General features: G+C 40.3%; 2 protein-coding genes across 5 annotated transcripts in view; one reads left to right on the top strand and one right to left on the bottom strand.

Annotated features, from left to right (window-relative positions):
• Positions 1 to 1,701: 1,701 nt before the first annotated feature.
• Positions 1,702 to 12,060, bottom strand: ZDHHC6 (zinc finger DHHC-type palmitoyltransferase 6). The gene is made up of 10 exons (XM_050305756.1): positions 11,697 to 12,060; positions 10,386 to 10,477; positions 8,634 to 8,793; positions 7,400 to 7,561; positions 6,738 to 6,791; positions 5,088 to 5,255; positions 4,739 to 4,780; positions 4,184 to 4,329; positions 4,052 to 4,095; positions 1,702 to 2,290 (listed from the first exon to the last, which is right to left on the bottom strand). Exons 1-10 carry the CDS (start codon positions 11,943 to 11,945, stop codon positions 2,187 to 2,189), a joined length of 1,221 nt encoding a protein of 406 aa, XP_050161713.1. The 5' UTR covers positions 11,946 to 12,060; the 3' UTR covers positions 1,702 to 2,186.
• Positions 12,061 to 12,398: 338 nt separating this feature from the next.
• VTI1A (vesicle transport through interaction with t-SNAREs 1A) overlaps positions 12,399 to 18,272 on the top strand; it is a 272,706-nt gene continuing 266,832 nt past the window's right edge. For all 4 annotated transcript variants that reach the window (XM_050305758.1, XM_050305761.1, XM_050305757.1 and 1 more), the window contains exon 1: positions 12,399 to 12,566. In XM_050305758.1, the coding sequence (XP_050161715.1) occupies positions 12,473 to 12,566 (94 nt within the window). In that variant the 5' untranslated portion in view covers positions 12,399 to 12,472. The remainder of the gene's footprint in view (positions 12,567 to 18,272) is intronic.

The following is an 18,272-nucleotide window of genomic DNA, read 5'->3' as shown; positions in this document are numbered from 1 at the left end:
ACATTGATAATAAAGCTTCCTTTTATTTAACAAAGTGGAAACAATTCCTTTGTACTGCATCAGGAATTAGACTGCCTGATTTTGGCTCCCAAATGATGTCAGAATTGTATAGCAAAATAAAATTTGTTTTTTCCTTCCACCTCTATGAAAAACCCACTGTGCCTCCAACTTAGGAATTCCTTGTTAGTCTTTACTGTTCCTGACCCAGACAGAAAGTGTTCAAATACTGACTCGTAATTCATAATTTGGCTTTAATGAGGTTCTTACTTCCATCCATACTCTCAAGACAGCTCTAGAATCATTTTCTAATGCCGTAGGCAACTCAGTTGTGAAAGCTAAATAGCCTGCAAATCACTGGCATCTTAGCATGGGAAGTTTTATTTTTTTCCTTCCTGGTTGTTACTTTGCATCTGAAAAGTATGAGAGATCACTAGCTCGTATTTGCTCAACTCTTAAGAGACCTGGATTAAAGCTTTTCATCATTTATTTCTTTTACTGTTGGCAACCACCTCAAAGTTCCAAGCATAAAAATACCAAGGCTAGTCTTTTGCACAGCTTGTTGTATATGGTAACCTAGGCCCTTCCTCACTAAGAACTGAGGTACTTGGCACAGTCAGTGGTGTCATAAAGGACCATCTCTTCAGACTGGAGGCAGAAAACAAAATTTTCATTATTTGGTGGTGGAACAGGCTGCCTGAAATGCACATTTAATTCAAGTTCAAGAGGTCCCTGAGCTGCCAGCTTTTTCAGCTGGTAGAGAAGGTTCTTTTTCTAGTATTTGGTTCTAGACTACAGACACTGGTCAGAATCAGTTGAGATTGAGTATTCCCTGTGGTTTGGGGGTTTTCATATTAATTCCTGCTCATATTCCAAAGCAGCTACATCCTTGCTAGTAAAGAAACTAGGAGTATGATATACTCCTACACCTCTAATGAAGCCTGCTTCTGGAAAATAAGGCAAATTACCTTCTTGCAAACTAGTGAAACTGAACAGTAGCTCTCCCTTGCCACAGCTCAGAAACAGCCCAGGACTATGGCTCACTGTCAGCACTAATACCCAGTAGGATGGGAGGTAACTAAAAAGCTGCTTTCTGCTGCAAATAGCATCTGAGTAGGAGCATACAGGAGTAATGCTGGATTGTCTCTATGTAGTGATTTCTATATGCACTTAGTACCGTCTAAGAAATGTTCATCTGTCTGAGACAACTCAAGTAGGTAGAGATAAACCAGTTGTTTGCTTAAAACAGTAACCTGCAAAAACTCTCAATGTGTGTAGCATGCAACTACACTAAATATGTGAGAGCTGCATTTTGGAGACATTTAGAAAGACTTCAGCTGGTACATGGTACTGCAATTTAAGGTCTTCCTGCTAATAATCCATACCAGATGCTAAATGAAAATGCTCCAAGACAGGTGTTAATCACTAGCAGCAACCATTTTCATTCTTGGCTACTGCTTCCTTTCCCTCCAGGATAGAATAAGAACTCTAGTCTCTTGGGTACAGGTTCAGATTTCAAAAGGAGCAGAGAGTGCTGGCTGTATTTTTTGCCATTAAAAGCATAGAATATTCTTATCCCAAGAACAGAAATCTTTCTAAGCTTGAAAGACAACTTACAATGGTGAAATCTTTACTTCCCAGTCAGTTCACATTCCCATGTCCATAAACAAGTTCTTCTAGGTCTAAGAACAATTAATCCACAAGTGAATATGAATGTATCATTTATTTGAGGTGGACAATTCACATAATTAAAAGCCACAGGTAATAACAAATTTTATCTGGAATTTGAATCAGATGTTTATTTTGTGATTTTCAGGGGCAGCTTCAGAGAAATACAAAAGATAAGCAGCACGCATCACAATCAGATGCGACCGAGGGAAAAAACCCTAACAAATGAACCCTCAGAATGCAATTTAAACAGCAAAATGAAAAAAAAAAAAAAAAATCCTGACTTGTGATGAAAAAGATGCATCTTGAAGGCAATCCACTGAATGGCTTCTTCAATTATTTATTGTTTAAAAAGTATGCAAACCATGGCACAGGCATATCCAACCTTTCAGCTGTGAGGAAAAGAAAACCTCATCCTATCATATTCATTGCATAAATCTAAAGTAATATACAGAAAATTTCAAGTAAAGGATTGTGGTCTGAAGTAAAAATTCCATTTCATAGCTAAAAAAATTAGAAGGCTATCTGTTTTTCTTCTCTCCATCCACTGGTTGATCCGTTTCAGAGTCATACTGGCATTTTTCCACACACTTCCTAGGGAACCAGCCTCGTTCTCTTATTCCACCTTAAGACATGAAAATTTGCATTAACTTGGAAAAACACATGACCCAGTGGAAGAGACATCAAGCAGTAAGTTATTTTCTTGTGTAAGACAGAACATCTAAGTCATTCCTGACACCATTGCCTGATGATGCATTGATTCTTTCCCACTACCTAAAATGTTTTCAGATATCTCCAAAGTTTTCCAGTCCTCTACCTTCCTTGAGAAAAATTCATTCTAATACCCTATCTTAATCTTTCTATCTATAAATCAGGTTCACAAGTCCTCTTTCTACACACCAGGGACAGAGGAAGCAGATAAACTTCTCTACCACAGACTTTCATGCAGTTGATGACTATTTGTAGATACCTTGGGCTCTATATCTCCTACTCCTCTCCAGGTAAGCCATCCCAATTGTTTCAGCTTCACCTTGTAAGTCACATTTTCTATTATTCTAATTATTCTCATGGTTTTCCTCTCAACCCTTTATAGCTGATCTTATGCTTTCTTGAGATGCAGCAACTGCTTTTACTTGCAGTATTTCAGCTGAGTCTCTGCCAATGCTGAAGGATTATTTCATGCATCTGGGAAGCTATATGCTTTTTTCTTTTTGGAGAGTGTTGACTCATCTTAAGATTATAATTGAGTCCTTTTTCCACAGAAGAACTGCTACTTAATCATTCATTTTGCCATCTTGTTATAGTGCAGTTTGTTATTCCTGCTTACTTATACCATTTTGCTATACATTCCTAACAAATCTCATCCTATTTTTGAAGTCTTGTTCTCCAAAATGTCAATGTTATTCTGAATTTTAATCCAGCCTCTCCGTATTCACCATTCCCCACCCAGACCACATTCCACCTGATTAAAAAAAAAACCAACCAAAAAAACATTCAATATAGCAGATATGTCTGCTAATCTTCACAATAAGTAACACAATACAAACTATTACCACGCTCATTTAGATTTGATGTTTGAAGGAATTCATGGAGTGAGCTGCCAAAGCACTTCCAGCCCATAGAGGTCTCAGACCTCCCACAAAAAGCATGGACACTGTCAGTGTACTGACTGCTGGCAGCCTCACTTTTGCCAACATGGAATGTACGTGTAATAAATTAACAATTACTTGAGGAGACAACAGAATCCAACACAGCATCTGGCAGGTAAAATTTTACTTCAGTCCAAAGCAAGAGGTCTGAAGTAAAAAAAAATGTAAAAGCTGCAATGCAGGTGGTTGTGATATTGATACTCTGCAGATAAACAGGAGGCTTTAACATCTTCAACACATGTAATTGTTAATTTTATAAGTGCACGTCAAAGTCTTTGGAAATTATTCCAAACCAAAGACATAATATCTCCTTGTTTTTAAGATATACAAATTAATCCTAGTCTTATAGTTATGCAGGGTGTGTAGATAAGAAACCTGGTGTATTTAAATGGTGGTCTGTCTTAAATATCAAAAAAGTCATTAATCTCTTTAGAGTCTAAAAGTCTAACTTTTTCCTAGAATATGAAGTGTCCCCCTTCCCATTTGACTTCCAGTAAACTACTAGAGGAGTGTTCTGTCAGTCTGACAGTCATTTAATGTTACTCAAAACTGGGAAGTCTATCAGATGTATAGAGTAAAAACTGTGGATGTGGTTTTAGAGTGCAGAGAAGCTAATGCAAGTAAGGTCATCATTATACATTTTGAAAAACAAACATATAATATTGGCTACATTTCCAGACAGCTATAAAATTGATTTGCAGTTTTCAGCAGAGAAAGCAAAAATAACTGCTTCATACCATCAGCAGCTGAGTCGAGAATCTTCTCACCATACATCCAGTGTCTGGGGAAGGAAGCGTAACAGGTGGTTAGAGGCCAGAACTCATCCTGATATTTCTTTTAACCAAACATAAAGGTGTGGGGCCACTAACTTTAAGCCTCTTGTGGCTAAAATCAGATCCCCTTTACTCAGTGCAATTCTGGGTTCTTCAGTGCACGGTGTTGTGAAGAATGTTTTAACACCTTTAGTCACAGGGCAGCAGACACCACTGTAATCTTCTATGGCTCGATACCGAACCTACAGATTTTAACAGAACACAGCAACAGATTATTTTAAGGGGTTGTGGTCTCGCTGATAAGTTTCCTACCAAAAAAATAAATTCAAGCATATTATCAGACTTGAGCATAATGACAGTGGCTGTCAAAGGGACCCTAAATTTTAAATTAACTGCTTAACAATGAGGCACAGTCATCTTTATTATCACATTTCTTCCCATATGGAAACTAAGAAGCCAATGCAAAGGGGCTAAAGGCCAAGTTGAATTAAGCAGAGGTTCCTATGCATTGTTTGTGTGGAAAAGTCTTAATTTAATTGCTAAATTTAAAGTTAAGAAATTAAGAAATTAAGAAAGAAACAGACAGCAATTAATTACATGTTTATACTGATACTTCAAAGTCATTTCAGATCAAACTTCACAAATACTTACACTTCTTACTCGCTTGTCTGCTTTCTGTTTCAGTTGCTCTATCTACAAATGATTATAAATAGAAATTTAGGCAATGTTTAGTTTAAAAGGACTTGTGTGTTAAACGCAAAATGAAGTCAGGTATTGAAACCATTCAACAAACATAGAAAATAGTGTTAGTATTTAAAAGCACTCACAAAAATGTAAGTTTTAGTCTATCAAAAATGCGAAAACATTCAACAGAACACTGCATATATATTTCTAGCCAGTTTGTTTTAGTTATTTAAAAAGCTATTCTGTAATTGCAAAGCAAAGCAGACAACTGGATAGTGGGGAGAATTAACCTGAGATATCATTGAAGATCAATTACCGTCAAAGTGTATTGATGACACCCATCTCTAACCGGCCAGTCCAGGCCGTCTCCCTCAGGAATCCCAGACCATGTAAACACTTGCTTGAAGTTCTTCCATTTACTTCCCGTATCATAGGGAAAAATAAAGGTCTCACCCGTTTGGTAGTACTGGATTCTGTCTTTGGCCTAAAAAACAATTAAGAAATGCAGTACATAAAAACTTACCCTACGAACTGCAATCAAGCAGCAAATATGAAGAAGGCCAGGTCATAAGCCCTGTATGGGTCCATGAGAGCTAAAGGCAAACATTTTGAGGCAAGAGCAGTTAATTCCTGCTATACTAACCCAGGCTTTTCAAACTACTCGTAACAATCATGGCATTTAAAAGTATGTCTGGTTTGAGTGTCCCCCATCCCCGTCACGCCCCACTTACTCTGAAACAACAGAGTCAACTGACTACACTGATAATCCACTCCACGCTCGGATTTTATGGCTTTTTGTTAAGAACCAATGCCTGACTATTTCTCAGTTACCTACAAAAGCTTCCACAGCTCAGGGTTCTTTGATCAATGATCACGAGTACAATTCAACAAGGGTGGTGCCAATTCCACCCCTAAGAACAGCACACACAGACGTGCTCTGGTTCGCCCACATTCCAGTCACGAGCTTTACACTCCCACAGTACCAATGACATCTAGTGGAGCAGCCACAGAAGAGTGTCCTCTGTTGCAATAAAGCCATTTTAATAAATACTTAGGTACTACAGTCCATGCTCAGTTATGAGAAGGGACATATTAGCAGCCTGTGTTTTACAGTAAAAATTTGAACATATTATTCCAAATTCTACTATACAGTTGTAACAGGAATTTCTTTCATTTATGTTCAATTGTCCCATTATTCAAGGGTCTACCAGGACTTAGGATCCAGCAAGATGCTGTGAAAAGAGCCAGTATTACAACACTTCAGTACTTATACACAGTCGAGATTCTCATGGTAATTTTGACACACAGAATAAAAGAAAGACGATAAGACATTCATGAAATGTTTGTGGACTTACACAAAATAACATGGTAGCACTGAGTCAGTTTTGCTTCCTCTAAATTTAGAGCTTCTACTGCTTGACTGTATTTCTCATGAAAATTCTTGTGAAAATTTTCATAAAGATAAGGCAATCAAAGATAAATTTAAAGGCAAAGAGACTAGGTATTTTCTAGTACTTCTGCAAAATCAATTAAAATCTTCCTAAATCGAGGAAAATCCAAATTAAGAAATGAGGAAAACCATGATCCAAAAGATGTCACAGAATAGGTCACTGAGGTGGACAATTAAAGACACAGGTAGGTATAATGACAAAGACAACTCAAGTTTCAGATGAAAACACCCACATGTTTCAAGTGGATAAGCAAAGTCTCTTCAAAGCAAATATTATTCTAGGTTCAACAAACTCCTCCAAACAAAAAAAGAAAAGAAAATTATGCATTTACATGATTTCTCATCTCTTTCACTGAATTTCAGAGACAGAGTAAGGGAAATGCTGGTTGTAGGTGTTAAGTCAGTGGTGAATTGAAATGACACCTTTGGTTTAAATCCAGAGAGGTGAAACAAAAAACTAATAAATATGGAGAATAAACTCTGTAACCATACAAGAATAGTATAATAAGAGCTTACCTTTTCTTCAATCCAGGACTCGATTGAAGTTTTATTTGTCAAAATTACTTTCATCTAAAATAAATGTGACAGGTGCAATTAGCATTTATTTTCTGCAGTAATATATCAGCTATGTAAAGAAAACTTCACTTAAACTAAATCTGTTTTAAAAACCAAAGCAACTTTCATAGACTTAACTCAAATATAAAATGTTAAAAATTAACACTCAGCAGAGATACAGGCTCCAGAATTATATACTTAAGTCAGTATAACATAGTATTTCAGTTTATGCTTAAAATGTTTTTGATTCCTTCCAAAGATCTACAACATTTTAAGAAACATATCATTTATGTTTAGGAACATAACATTTTAAGAAACATTTATACCTATTTTCAGAGACAGGAACAAGTATTTTGCCTTTTCCAGAGTTTATGAAGTCTGTCTTATGTTTGCTTTAGTTCATTAGATTTTCACCTCCAAGTTCTCCCATGAAAAATAATGGAAAAAAAATTGTGGTAACAACCAGAGAAGCTGGGATAAAGCTTCATAAACCCCTGGAAAAGTTAGACAGCAACATAAGCTCTAAACAACTGTTCCTATCTCAATCCCGAATTCAGTTTCTGCTACACAAGAAGGCAAACCTTAAAACTTTTAACTTCTTTGTAACAGAACCTTAACATTACCTGGATAATAAACAGCATACCAACAGCAATAGTTGTTCCTAATGCCAGTCCTAAGGCAAATAAAGATGCAGCAAATGCAGACAGTCCAAAGGGAATAATGGGTCGAGGGTCTCTTTTGGCTGCACTCATGTCAATCTTCACAGAACTCCACCCAAAAGATATCTGCAAAGGGAAAATATCATTCAGGTCTAGAACATTTCAAATGCTGAAACAAAGCAAGATAGCAAGAAGGAATCTGGCTCTGAAGGTAAGTGTCCAACTTCTGACAGGTTTATAATGCAAGTGGAGTAATTTTAAAAAAAAAAAGTTGAAAAGATTTTTCTTTTGTCTTCATCAGCATGTTTTTTTTGCTAGATGGAGACCTTTGAGATGGAAAGTGAAACCACAAATACCATCTTGCCAGCTCTGCAGGCCCAAAATCAGCAAAAAATATCTGGACTCCGGCATGTTAACAAAAACGCATTCATCAGTGCCAGACAGACAACGTTTGCATGGAACAGTACCCATTTTCTGTGGAAATGCTACAGGTTTTCCTGTGAAAGCTTTGGCAGATAGCAGTTCTCAACACTGTCACTCTGCACTCAGCTGTTACAAACCCAACTTCATCTGTTACACTCAGCTCATGTTATCAAGCTCTTCAGTGCAGCCACAAAGGCTGAAATCAAAGCTCAGAATCGTAACCATGGATCTGAGATAAGGGGTGTGTTGCAGAACAACCTTTGCTCATTGTTGCTACAGGTAAAGTTTTCCACTTCAAAAACACAAACTAACATTTAATTTTAGTCCCCAAAATAATGTACTTTTCTTTCACTGAAGAAATGGACACAACTGTAAAAAAGTGGCAAGCAAAAGACAATAAATAGCATCTAACTTGTGTGTTGGAAATAAATAGCAGCGAGTTTCTGTGACAGTCACAACACAACCTGTCCCTCTCTGTATAAAGTGCTACTCAGAAATTGTCTGAAGACAATGTAAAGCACCAGGAAACTCTCTGTGATTATGACAAGCAACAGGGGAAAAAAAGGAATGAAAACAGATACAACTTTCCCTGAATCCTCCTCCAATTAATATATATACTTCTCATAGGTAGAGAGCAGAACTAAGAGCACATGTTGAAACAACAGCAAGGAACTCCAAGTGCTGCTCTCAGAAAATCAAATTATCTCGTTCTTCCAGAGATAACTTACACATCTGACTTAAGTAATACTTTAAGCATTCAATTACGTTTTCTTACTCTGTTGTAAAGCTGAGTGTACATAGTCATAACAAATATGAAAGAAGCGTGAATGCATCCCAGTGGAGCTAAGAGGAGAAACAGAGTGAAAGATGCATGATTCTGGTATCCACAACAGTTGTTGATCCAAGGACAATGGTGATCCATCTTCATGACGCATCTGTGAATAATAAATATTGATTAATATAAAGGACACATTTTTCAAAAAGCTCAAGGGACAGCTAACTTTCTGTTATTCAAACACCATTCATTCATCTAAACCCACCAATTTCCAACAGACCAACACAGTAGTTTCTTCTTTTGTTGCTATTCAGAATTTTATTTCCATGCTGTAAAATGAAAGAAAGCAAATAAAAAGTGCTTCCAGGTCCTACCCTTCCTAGTTATCTGTCCTTCTCTTTACTCAAACTTGCTAGTTGTTAAAAAGCAGCATATTCCAGAGCCAGGAGACAGAGCCATAGTATAGGACCTGTAAGAACTATCATCACGATAATTAAGCACTAGTATTATTGCTCATTTTTTTAAATAAGCACACCAGAAAAATAAAGGAAATATCAAATTCCCTGTGAACTATCTGCAGAAAAAATATTTAAAGTTACACAGATACAAGTGTGTTAGTGCCTCTTTATTTCAGGAGTAAACACTGAAAGCTTCCTCAACTTGTGTATTGACCTTACACCACTGAAAATCCTTTTTAAAATATATTTAACAAGTGTAAACACCCTAGAGACACTCTTGCATTCAACCTAAAGCTGGTTATTTTGGTGTAGCTTACAGGTACAAAAAACCCCACCTGTTGCAAGATTTGTTCACATCCCAAATTAGCTTAACAAGTGCAAAAGTAAGTGACCACCTAAGTGATCAGTCCTCAGTGTGAAGACTGTCACTCAAGGAAAGGAGCCTCAAATTTTACATCTGGAGATGATGCAGCCAAATGACAGCACAGATCTAGAGTTTCAACTTCCTAAAAACACAGTGTGTTTATAGAAATAACAAATGAACACGTATGTTGCAATATCCTTTTACCCCACTCTTTAACAATTCTTCACAGGACGACCTGCCCTGTAAACCCAAGATAAATGCAACCACAGCCTGGACTGCAGACAGCTGAAGTGCCTTGATTTTTGCAAGCTGCACCAAATTCCACTGCAGCTATTTATAATAAAAGCATCTTTTGTATCAGAACAAGTCTGTTGGAAGATAACAAAGTACAAACTTCTGAAATTGACCTAAAAAAGGTTTACTGCCTCACTTAACATGCAGATTCCCCTCAAAACAAAAACCTTCTTTAGTGAAGAGTAAAGAATAGCATAAAATTTCCACTCAAATCAACGTTTAACTCACTTTTGGAAAGAGGAAAGAACAGATTTTTCTACTCCCTCATCAGGTGAATGTTTGGACTCAGAACTTAAAAAAGACTCAAAGACTTTTAGGTATTTACACACACTCACGTCCCTGAAGCAGGACTGCATTGTTTTATTAGTAGCGTCAAGAAGTTCTTAGGAGAAAGTGATTTCAAGCTATAAAAAAATGTTAAAGATATCTATTGATTAAACCAAAACACAGTAAAACTGTATAGAAATCATACAACTACAAAGTGGAAATATTTGTAACGGGTATAGTGTTCACATGGAAGCTTTTTAAAAAAAGCACAATACAACTTCTGAAAGAACAAATTATGGTAATAGCCTATGATTAGATTTTTAAGCTGCCTTAATATGGACTTTAAACAATTTTAAAGAAAGACAGTACCTGTTACACTTTCGACAGTGGTGTGAACGAGGTGCCTTGTAAGACTGACACACTTTACAGTATTGGAGATACATGCAATCCTGAGATTTTTCCTTTAAACAGAAGAATAGACGTGTTAGATGTATACATAACTTCACTAGCAGCGCATATCTCGGCATTTTCCTAACCTGAGCACATCTGATTTCTTCTAAAAGGGTGAGTTTCACAGTCCAACACTATTTAAAGGTAGGTGGCAAAGAGATTTAAAACCAAAATGAAATAATGTCTTAGCTAATCTGGCTATCAACACAGCCATCTCCCACTGTTGATACTGCTGGCTGCTAAAAGAAAAAGTTCTTCAGTCAGCAAGATCAACCATACAAGAAGGATTTCATAGTCAAGTTCTGAGACTAAAAATTAGCATGAGGCATTTACAACTAAAACAAACAACAACCTTGTGCCCCTTGTCTCTCCATTTAATTCCAAAAGCCAGTGTAGGGTTACTACTAAGATACAGTACTAGTAAGCATTAATGTTCATCTATCTCCCATAATCTCTCTTGCACACACACACTAACTACAGCAAGATGAGAGACAGAGACACCTGTTGATGGCCAGTAGTAATCAAGGCCAAAATCTTCCCTTCACTAAGTGGAATACCCAGTTGTTCTGCTAAGACTACATCAGGATTCTCTTCTGAATAGACTCTGTCCCGAGTAATATTCCACAAGTAGAAATGTAACTATTACAAAACTTTTTTTTGTGCCGCTAGAACACAAAATTCTGGGCAGCTGCCTTGAGACACTGAACCTGTATCATTCTGGTCCTTTGCTACTCCCTCTTCCAAGGGATTACTTAAGCACAGGAAAGGTAAATTTCCATCTTGTACTGCATTAAGCATAAGATTAACACGTAATTTTCAGGCTCACATAAAAAAAAGAAAAAAAGAGTCTGAATTAATTTCTTGTAATTGTTACTGCTGGCAGCAAAGCCTCCAGTACAAGTGTCTGCAGGAGAGTGCAGATAATCCTGAAGTTCTCAAGTGTTGCTAACACTACTTGTTTCCTGTTTTTTTTTTTTTTGCTTTGAGAAGCCCCTACAAAACACAGAGAGCGGACTGGGTGCGATGGGAGAAGCAGCAACTAAGAGCGGGGCGGGAGGGGAGGGAAGAGAAGAAGCGGAAAGAGAAGATTTCGAAACAAGATAAGGAGGGAGGAGTGGCCTGGGAGCCCGGAGCGTTTTTAGGGGACAGAGGTGGCACGGAAAGGCCCGCGGTTTGTGCCACTGTGCCCGCGGGAGAGCCCAGCCCCGGCGGCCCCACGGCAGCGCTTACCGGCGTCCACCCCAGCGGGACGTACCCGGGCCCCACGAACATGGCGCTGAAGTAGTTGTAGAGGATCATGACGGTCCAGTTGAGGAGCATGATGAAGTTGACGCTGCCGCCGGCCGTGTCGAGGGGCCAGTACCAGAGCGCGGCGTCGGCCATGGCGGTGGCGGAGCACACGGCCACCACGGCCAGCGCCACCGCCGGGCCCCAGTGGCACAGGCGGCGCGCCCGCCCCAGCGCGCCCGGCACCGCCATCCCCGCTACCGCCGCCCGCCCGCCGCTGCCCCGCCGCCGCCGCCGCCGTGCATGGCTCCCGCCGGCTGGCGAGGGCAGGGCGGGAAGCGCCGGCAGTGGGAAGGGATGGGAAGGGCAGGGCAGGGAAGGGAAGGGGAGGAGCGGCGTGGGGAGCGGGGCCCGCGCCGCCACCGCCCGCCCGCGGTGCGCACTCAATACGGGCCCGCCGGGAAACAGCCAGCGCGGCAGCAGCGTCCCTGCAGGTTACAGCGCCGCGGAGTTGCGGAGCGGCAGTGACCCATCGCTGCGGAGCGGCAGTGACCCATCGCTGCGGTGCGGCAGTGACCCATCGCTGCGGAACAGCGCGACCCCGCACGCCAGGCCGGCCCGGGTTAAAGCCGCGCCGCTCTAAACCCGTGCCGGTTGAAGCACCTGAGCACCGGCGGAACCTGCGGCGAGGCGGGCAGGGGCGGGCGGGGCGCGTTTGGCGGTGGCGGAACGCGGAAGCGGCGCGGAGCGGTGTCGGCCGGGGCTCCGGCACCGCCGCGATGTCCGCGGACTTCGAGAGCTACGAGCAGGACTTCGCCGTGCTCACGGCAGACATCACCGGCCGCATCGGCAAGGTGCCCAAGCTGGTAGGAGGTGAGCGGCTGCTCCCCGCCCCTGCGGCACTCGATCCGCAGGCCCGGGGGGCTCCTGAGTGGGAACCGCTCCGGCCCCGGAGCCGCCGCGTTCCCAGCGCTCGCGGTGGGGGCGGGAGGGGCCGGTGTGTTTTTGGCGAGGTCTCGGTGTCCCGGCACCCGAATGTGTGTCCTCGCTCGTCCCACAGCAGCATCGGGGTCCACCTCCCCGCCCCGGCTCTGTCCGAGCCGCGCGTTGTCTCATGAGATGTGCTCAGAATACTCTTCAATAAGAAAATTGTTTGCTGGTCACCTGTGAGGATCAGCCCTTGCCTTCTGCCCCGCTGTGGGGACACGCGAGGTTACGCCAGTGCAGCTGAGCAGAGATGGGGGGTGTTCCCTGTGCCATCCTTGCTGCTGGATGCTGTTTATTGTGGTCTTGCCTCGACATCAGTGATGGAAACCAGGCCCTTTTCCTGTGGCATAGACCGATTTTGCGCGTGATTTAATCCGAATCTTTGTTTTTGCTGCTTCCTGTTCGTACGTTTGATTTGGGTAATTGACTGGGGTGACTCACATGCAGGAGCAGATTCAAAAGGAATCAGTGTTAATTTGCTTTAATGTGTTTGTCAGGAGCCTGCAGTGTTCGTGGTCTGATTCGTGACGTGTCCCTGCAACAGAGCCAATTTTGTCTGTAAGAGTGTTAGAGTAGAAAGGTAAAAATTATAATCTCATTCATCAGCCCAGCTGAATCTCCCAGCACATACGAATCAGTGCCCCAGTAGAGGGGTCTGAGTGTAAGACAGAGGGAAGGTGACAGTCGTGGTTTTGTCATCTGCCCCTCTTTCTGCCTCTAACGCACATTTCCCAAACCTTTAGGAAACTTACACCATAGGAGTGGATACTGTATAAGGAGGAAATAAACACATGCTAAATGGTATGTCAGTTTTCTGTATGACTAAAGGACAAAAAAATAACATCCTACTTTTAGAGTGGGAAATGCATCGTGAAGTAGTGACTCTAAACAGGATTTGAGGTAGGTAGTCAACCAAAATGTGTGGTCTTAGGGGATTTTGAGTAAAAACCTCTTTGATTCTGGAAGGTTATGTCCAATTCTATTCTTAGCAAGTTAGAAAGTCTTCTGAAAAAATTGGGTTCAGTTCCATGGTTAAAGGACAGGAAACTGTGCCTTTTCCTTGGCTTAGCAAAGGTGTTTTGCTCTTGATCTTAACAGAAAAGACACAGGGATATAATTTTCAAGAAGCTGCAGCTGAGGTGAAAAACTTTGTCTATTTTCTAATGGAAACTTACAATATGAAGAAGGGAGAGAATCAAAGAGTTCCTGGGATTGAAATTTAGAATTAGTGTCATTTAATCTGCTCATAAATTATATTTAACCTGTAAATGTGCACTAGAAAAATTTACTGAGAGAATGCACAAAGGGTTCTTCACTTTTAAACAGTAAATTTAAGGACCTCTTAGAGGAACAGGGAGACATTATAAATACACTATTGACTCCTTTCTGAAAATCAATAGTGCTACACTGATTTATGGAAAAAGAAGAGAAGTTTAATTTCCTAATAGTAAATAATAGAGATTTAAGTTCCTAACTGTATAGATTTTGGAAGTCTGTTCAATAGTAGGAAGAATATTCTCCTTAGTAGTAGTGGATTTCCATAATCCTGTGCTTAATCAGTCTCCCTTATTCACTTAGAAAGACTTTTGAGCTTACATGCCACATGTTTAAAGAGTACTGGCTTTAACAGTGCCATAGCCTAGAAGCAGCAGGCTTTGAAATCATCATTCTTTTATGTGACCATAAGAAGGTTGCTTTTTCTAGAATTTACCATCTCTCAGAGGAGAAAGAATACATGTTCCCTGCAGGACCAGTACTGGGCTAAATGGAGTCTAAATAACACAATTTATTTTTTTATTAAGAGGTGACTTTTCCATGTTGGGATTTGAGGCTGGTGATACATGGTTCAGACTGACTTTCATTATAGCTGCTTCTTGCCCAGTGCATTGACAGCTGAGGCTTTACTTCTGTTTTTGGGGCTATTCTGTCTTTCATCAGACAAAAATATTTTCTATGACTTCAAAACAAACTGCAGACTTAGCTAATAGAGGCTTTTGACCACCTGGGAAAAATAAACTCTGACTGTGCTGAATACTTTAATCAGAAATATTTTAAATACACATTTTTCCCTTGTTTCTTAATAGGAATATTTGCAAGATCTGTTTCTTCATCACCAGAAGTTCCAGTTAGTTCTTGTGGAGATGGCTGGGAGAGCCTCAGAAAGAGGACTGTGAGGTGGGAGGGGGATGTGAGGTGACAGTTTGGAGCAGCAGTGATTTGAGACAGATTGCTGATGGCCTTCTTCCTCCACGCTGGAAGAAGCAGGATGAAAGGTGTAAGGACTTGTGCTGTTCTGCATAATACAAAGAGATCTCCTGAAGTCTAGTGACTGGTTTGTTTCCCTGTGCTGCTCAAGATGGACCTGCTGTAAGCTTCCTGCTCGGTTGACTTGGAGAAATACCGGTTAATTGTTTTTGCAACATTCCTGTATTCTGTGTTGTCAGGATGTGATGTCTTGTGTTCTAGCAGGATAATGGCTCAGCAAACAATTCCGCTGTCACAAATGCATAAATAGTTCAGCAAGAAATGTAACAAAGGCTCTCTGATACTACAGAAACAATAAGCAGCAGGGACAATAGAACATCTTGGGAAGAAGCGTCTTCTGTTAAGGCAGACATCATCTGGAGGATTAAAGAAAGTGTTATAAATAGAGAAATGCCTTTTAAATAGATTTTCTGTGATGCTGCTGCGGGTCTTTGAAGAATGAAGATAATTGACTGATGTGTTTTATTAATGTTCCTTGGCATTTCAGAGAAACATCTGTCTTGTGATTGGACCAAAAATTTATCAAAATTTGATTGCTTGATGTGAAAGAGAGTTTTACCAGCACAAATGGTGATACTTAGTCTATTCCTAGCACAATAGACTCTGGGCTGTGATGGTTTTAAACTAGAGTGCTGCCATTCTTCTGATACTTGATACCTGCATTTTCTACTGGGCAATCAAAACATTGTGTTTCAGTCTCTAACAGGTTTAGCTGAAGAAAGTCCCACCTTTAGTCTTCTGTTGTACCCCTGTACTGAAGCTTACTGTCTCCATTTCAGGTCTGGCTCATTGTGTTATGCTTCTAGAACACAGGTTTATAACTCAGACAGAAACGTGTGTATTGTTCCATTTATCTCTGCTGTTGGACAGTAACTTCTGGCAGTGCTGAACATGTAAATCACCTGAGCCAACACAGCAAAATCTACAAGTGGTCTGTGAACTGAAGCCCTTTGTTACTCAGTCTCTTCCTCAGCATGTACTAATAAAAAGAAGCAATTCCACAAGCAATGGGACTTCTCAGTCTTGATCCATTTTTTTTCAGTCTCTTCATTGGCTGTCAGATCAAACCAGTGCTGAGTTAACTTTCTGCCTTTGTAGGCAGATTCTCACCTTTCTGTAACTGCTGTATTTTAGGGTACAAAAAGCATGACTAATACCAAGGCAAAGCTGAAAGAACTGAGGAAAATGTAGTGAAAGCTTGTTTCTTTTAAGAAAGTGATACAACCTTGTGTAGAAACACAGAACAGATTTTTGTTTGCAGTCCTACACAGAGGAAAAACACACTTTTGTTTCCAATCTTTATATTTATCCATAGTTTGTCAATTTGACCTGTTGAATTATACAAGCTACCTACAATATTATCTTTAGGGCACTCTGTCTAGCAATGTGGAGAAAACAATTAAATTTAGATATATTTGATGGAGCATTGTTTTTTTCTTGAAAGGATATTTCAGTTCTGAATCAAGACAAAAAAGTTATTAAAAAAATGTCTCCATTTCATGTGATGGAAGTGTATTAAAGAAATAATCAAGTTGGCATGTTGAATACTAAGTCACGGTGGACTAATACAGTTGGTAATATGAGGATCCTTAATTGGATAGTAACTTGTTTGTCCTGATCCACTAGATTAGTGGCAAGCTTCTTTTACTCAGAGTAACTCCCTTGCATCTCATTTTCAACCTCTGAGCAAGTCATCCTGTGAATTTTGTACCCTCCTTCCTCTGGGGATTCTGACTGTGAAATAAGTTCTTTCCTTCACTTAACCATGGAAGTAAAATTAAAGTTGAAAGTAAATGCTTTGAAAACCATTCAGTGGACTGCATGGTATTGTGTGCCCTAGAGGGTCGGCAGCTGCTTTCCTGGGAGTCTGTGAAGATACTTCTCCAAAGCTGCCGTGCTGGGATGTTGTCATGTGCCTCTCATACATCTGTATTTGAAGGAACAACAAAGGCCTGTTGTCATCACTAGACCTCACTCCCAGCAGCTGCTCTGCTCACCAGCTGGGTGATTATGTGTTGGTAAATCTGGGTTGATGTTAAAATCTGGAGTTGGGTTAAAGTTTAATTAACTAAACCATTGGATGTCATTTCAATACCTCCACTCTGCCCCCCAATTTTATGGGAGCACTTTCAGCCAGATCTCCCTGTGTACTGTGTTTTCCCTCCCAAAGGTCTGTAGCTCAATTTCTCTGTGAGTAGGTAAGATCTTACTGGCCAGTGGAGTGCTACATAGTTCTTGTAATCACAAGAATTTGCACAGCATGAAATGCCTTCCAAGAAACTCCAAGTCTATATCCCTAAATTTCAGGGTACTAAATGTCTGTGGAAACTGTAATCCAACTCAGGGAAATACTGAAATTGCTATAGTACATTTATTTTCTGCTGCTATATTTTAAAATTTTATTTCAGCTTCAATAAAACAACGTTGTGTATTTTGTATCTTCCACTGTGTTTATTTTTGTCCACAGTTGTCTTGCCAGCTTCTAAATGAAGGAAAGAACAGAGGTGTTTTGGGATGCTGTGTAGGAGAAGGGAAATGTGGTGGGGGGGAAAGGTGGCAGATTCTCTTTTCTCTTGGGTTTAGTTATTTTAAGAAGATAAATCACTAAATTTTCTGGCTTGGGTGCCATCATGAGAAGTTGGTGGGGAATTAAAGAAATATATTGCTAGCAGAAATCTAAAAGTGCTACACAAAAAATATTTCCTGCAGCTTCTGCTGTAGTGGAATCCACCAGACATGGCAGCATGAATTCCAGATTTGCAAGAGAGATGATCCTGAACCTGATCCTCTCTGCTGGCAGAGCTCCAGCGTGTGTAACTGAGGAAGGACAGATTGTGATGTTCATGTTTCCTTAAACAAGAGTGTAGGGAATGCTAGGTAAAGGAAAAGATAGATGGATAGGCATTTCAGCCTGTGACAAGCTAAATTATATGTAATTAATAAAGTGGTCCCCTCTTGAAATTCAGTGTCTTGTGGCATGCAGAGGATCAAAGGAGATCATCAGATAGTCCCTTCTGGTCTTTAATGTGTCAGTTCCAGGATACAAAAAGATCATGTGGAAGAGAAACAAAGGAATTCAGACTAAAAAAGAAAGCTGACGTTTTAAGATACATGATAAAGTCTTGTGCCAGTGTAGACTTACCCATCATGATCTCTGAGGAGCTGTGACCGGAGACACTTTTGTGCAATTCACTTTTTATCTGCTTCATCAGGCAAACCACCAGCACGGATGACTCATGATACTCTTAGTTTCGAACAGTGTTATAAAGCGTTGTATGTTCAGAGCTGTGTTAACTTCATTGAGACAATGGGTGGATTTACTGTCTG

This window comes from Myiozetetes cayanensis, unplaced genomic scaffold (assembly GCF_022539395.1).
Source record: "Myiozetetes cayanensis isolate MyiCay16 unplaced genomic scaffold, myiCay2020 scf10, whole genome shotgun sequence".
NCBI classification, from domain to species: Eukaryota; Metazoa; Chordata; class Aves; order Passeriformes; family Tyrannidae; genus Myiozetetes; species Myiozetetes cayanensis.
This window is presented reverse-complemented; position numbering and strand designations above follow the sequence as displayed.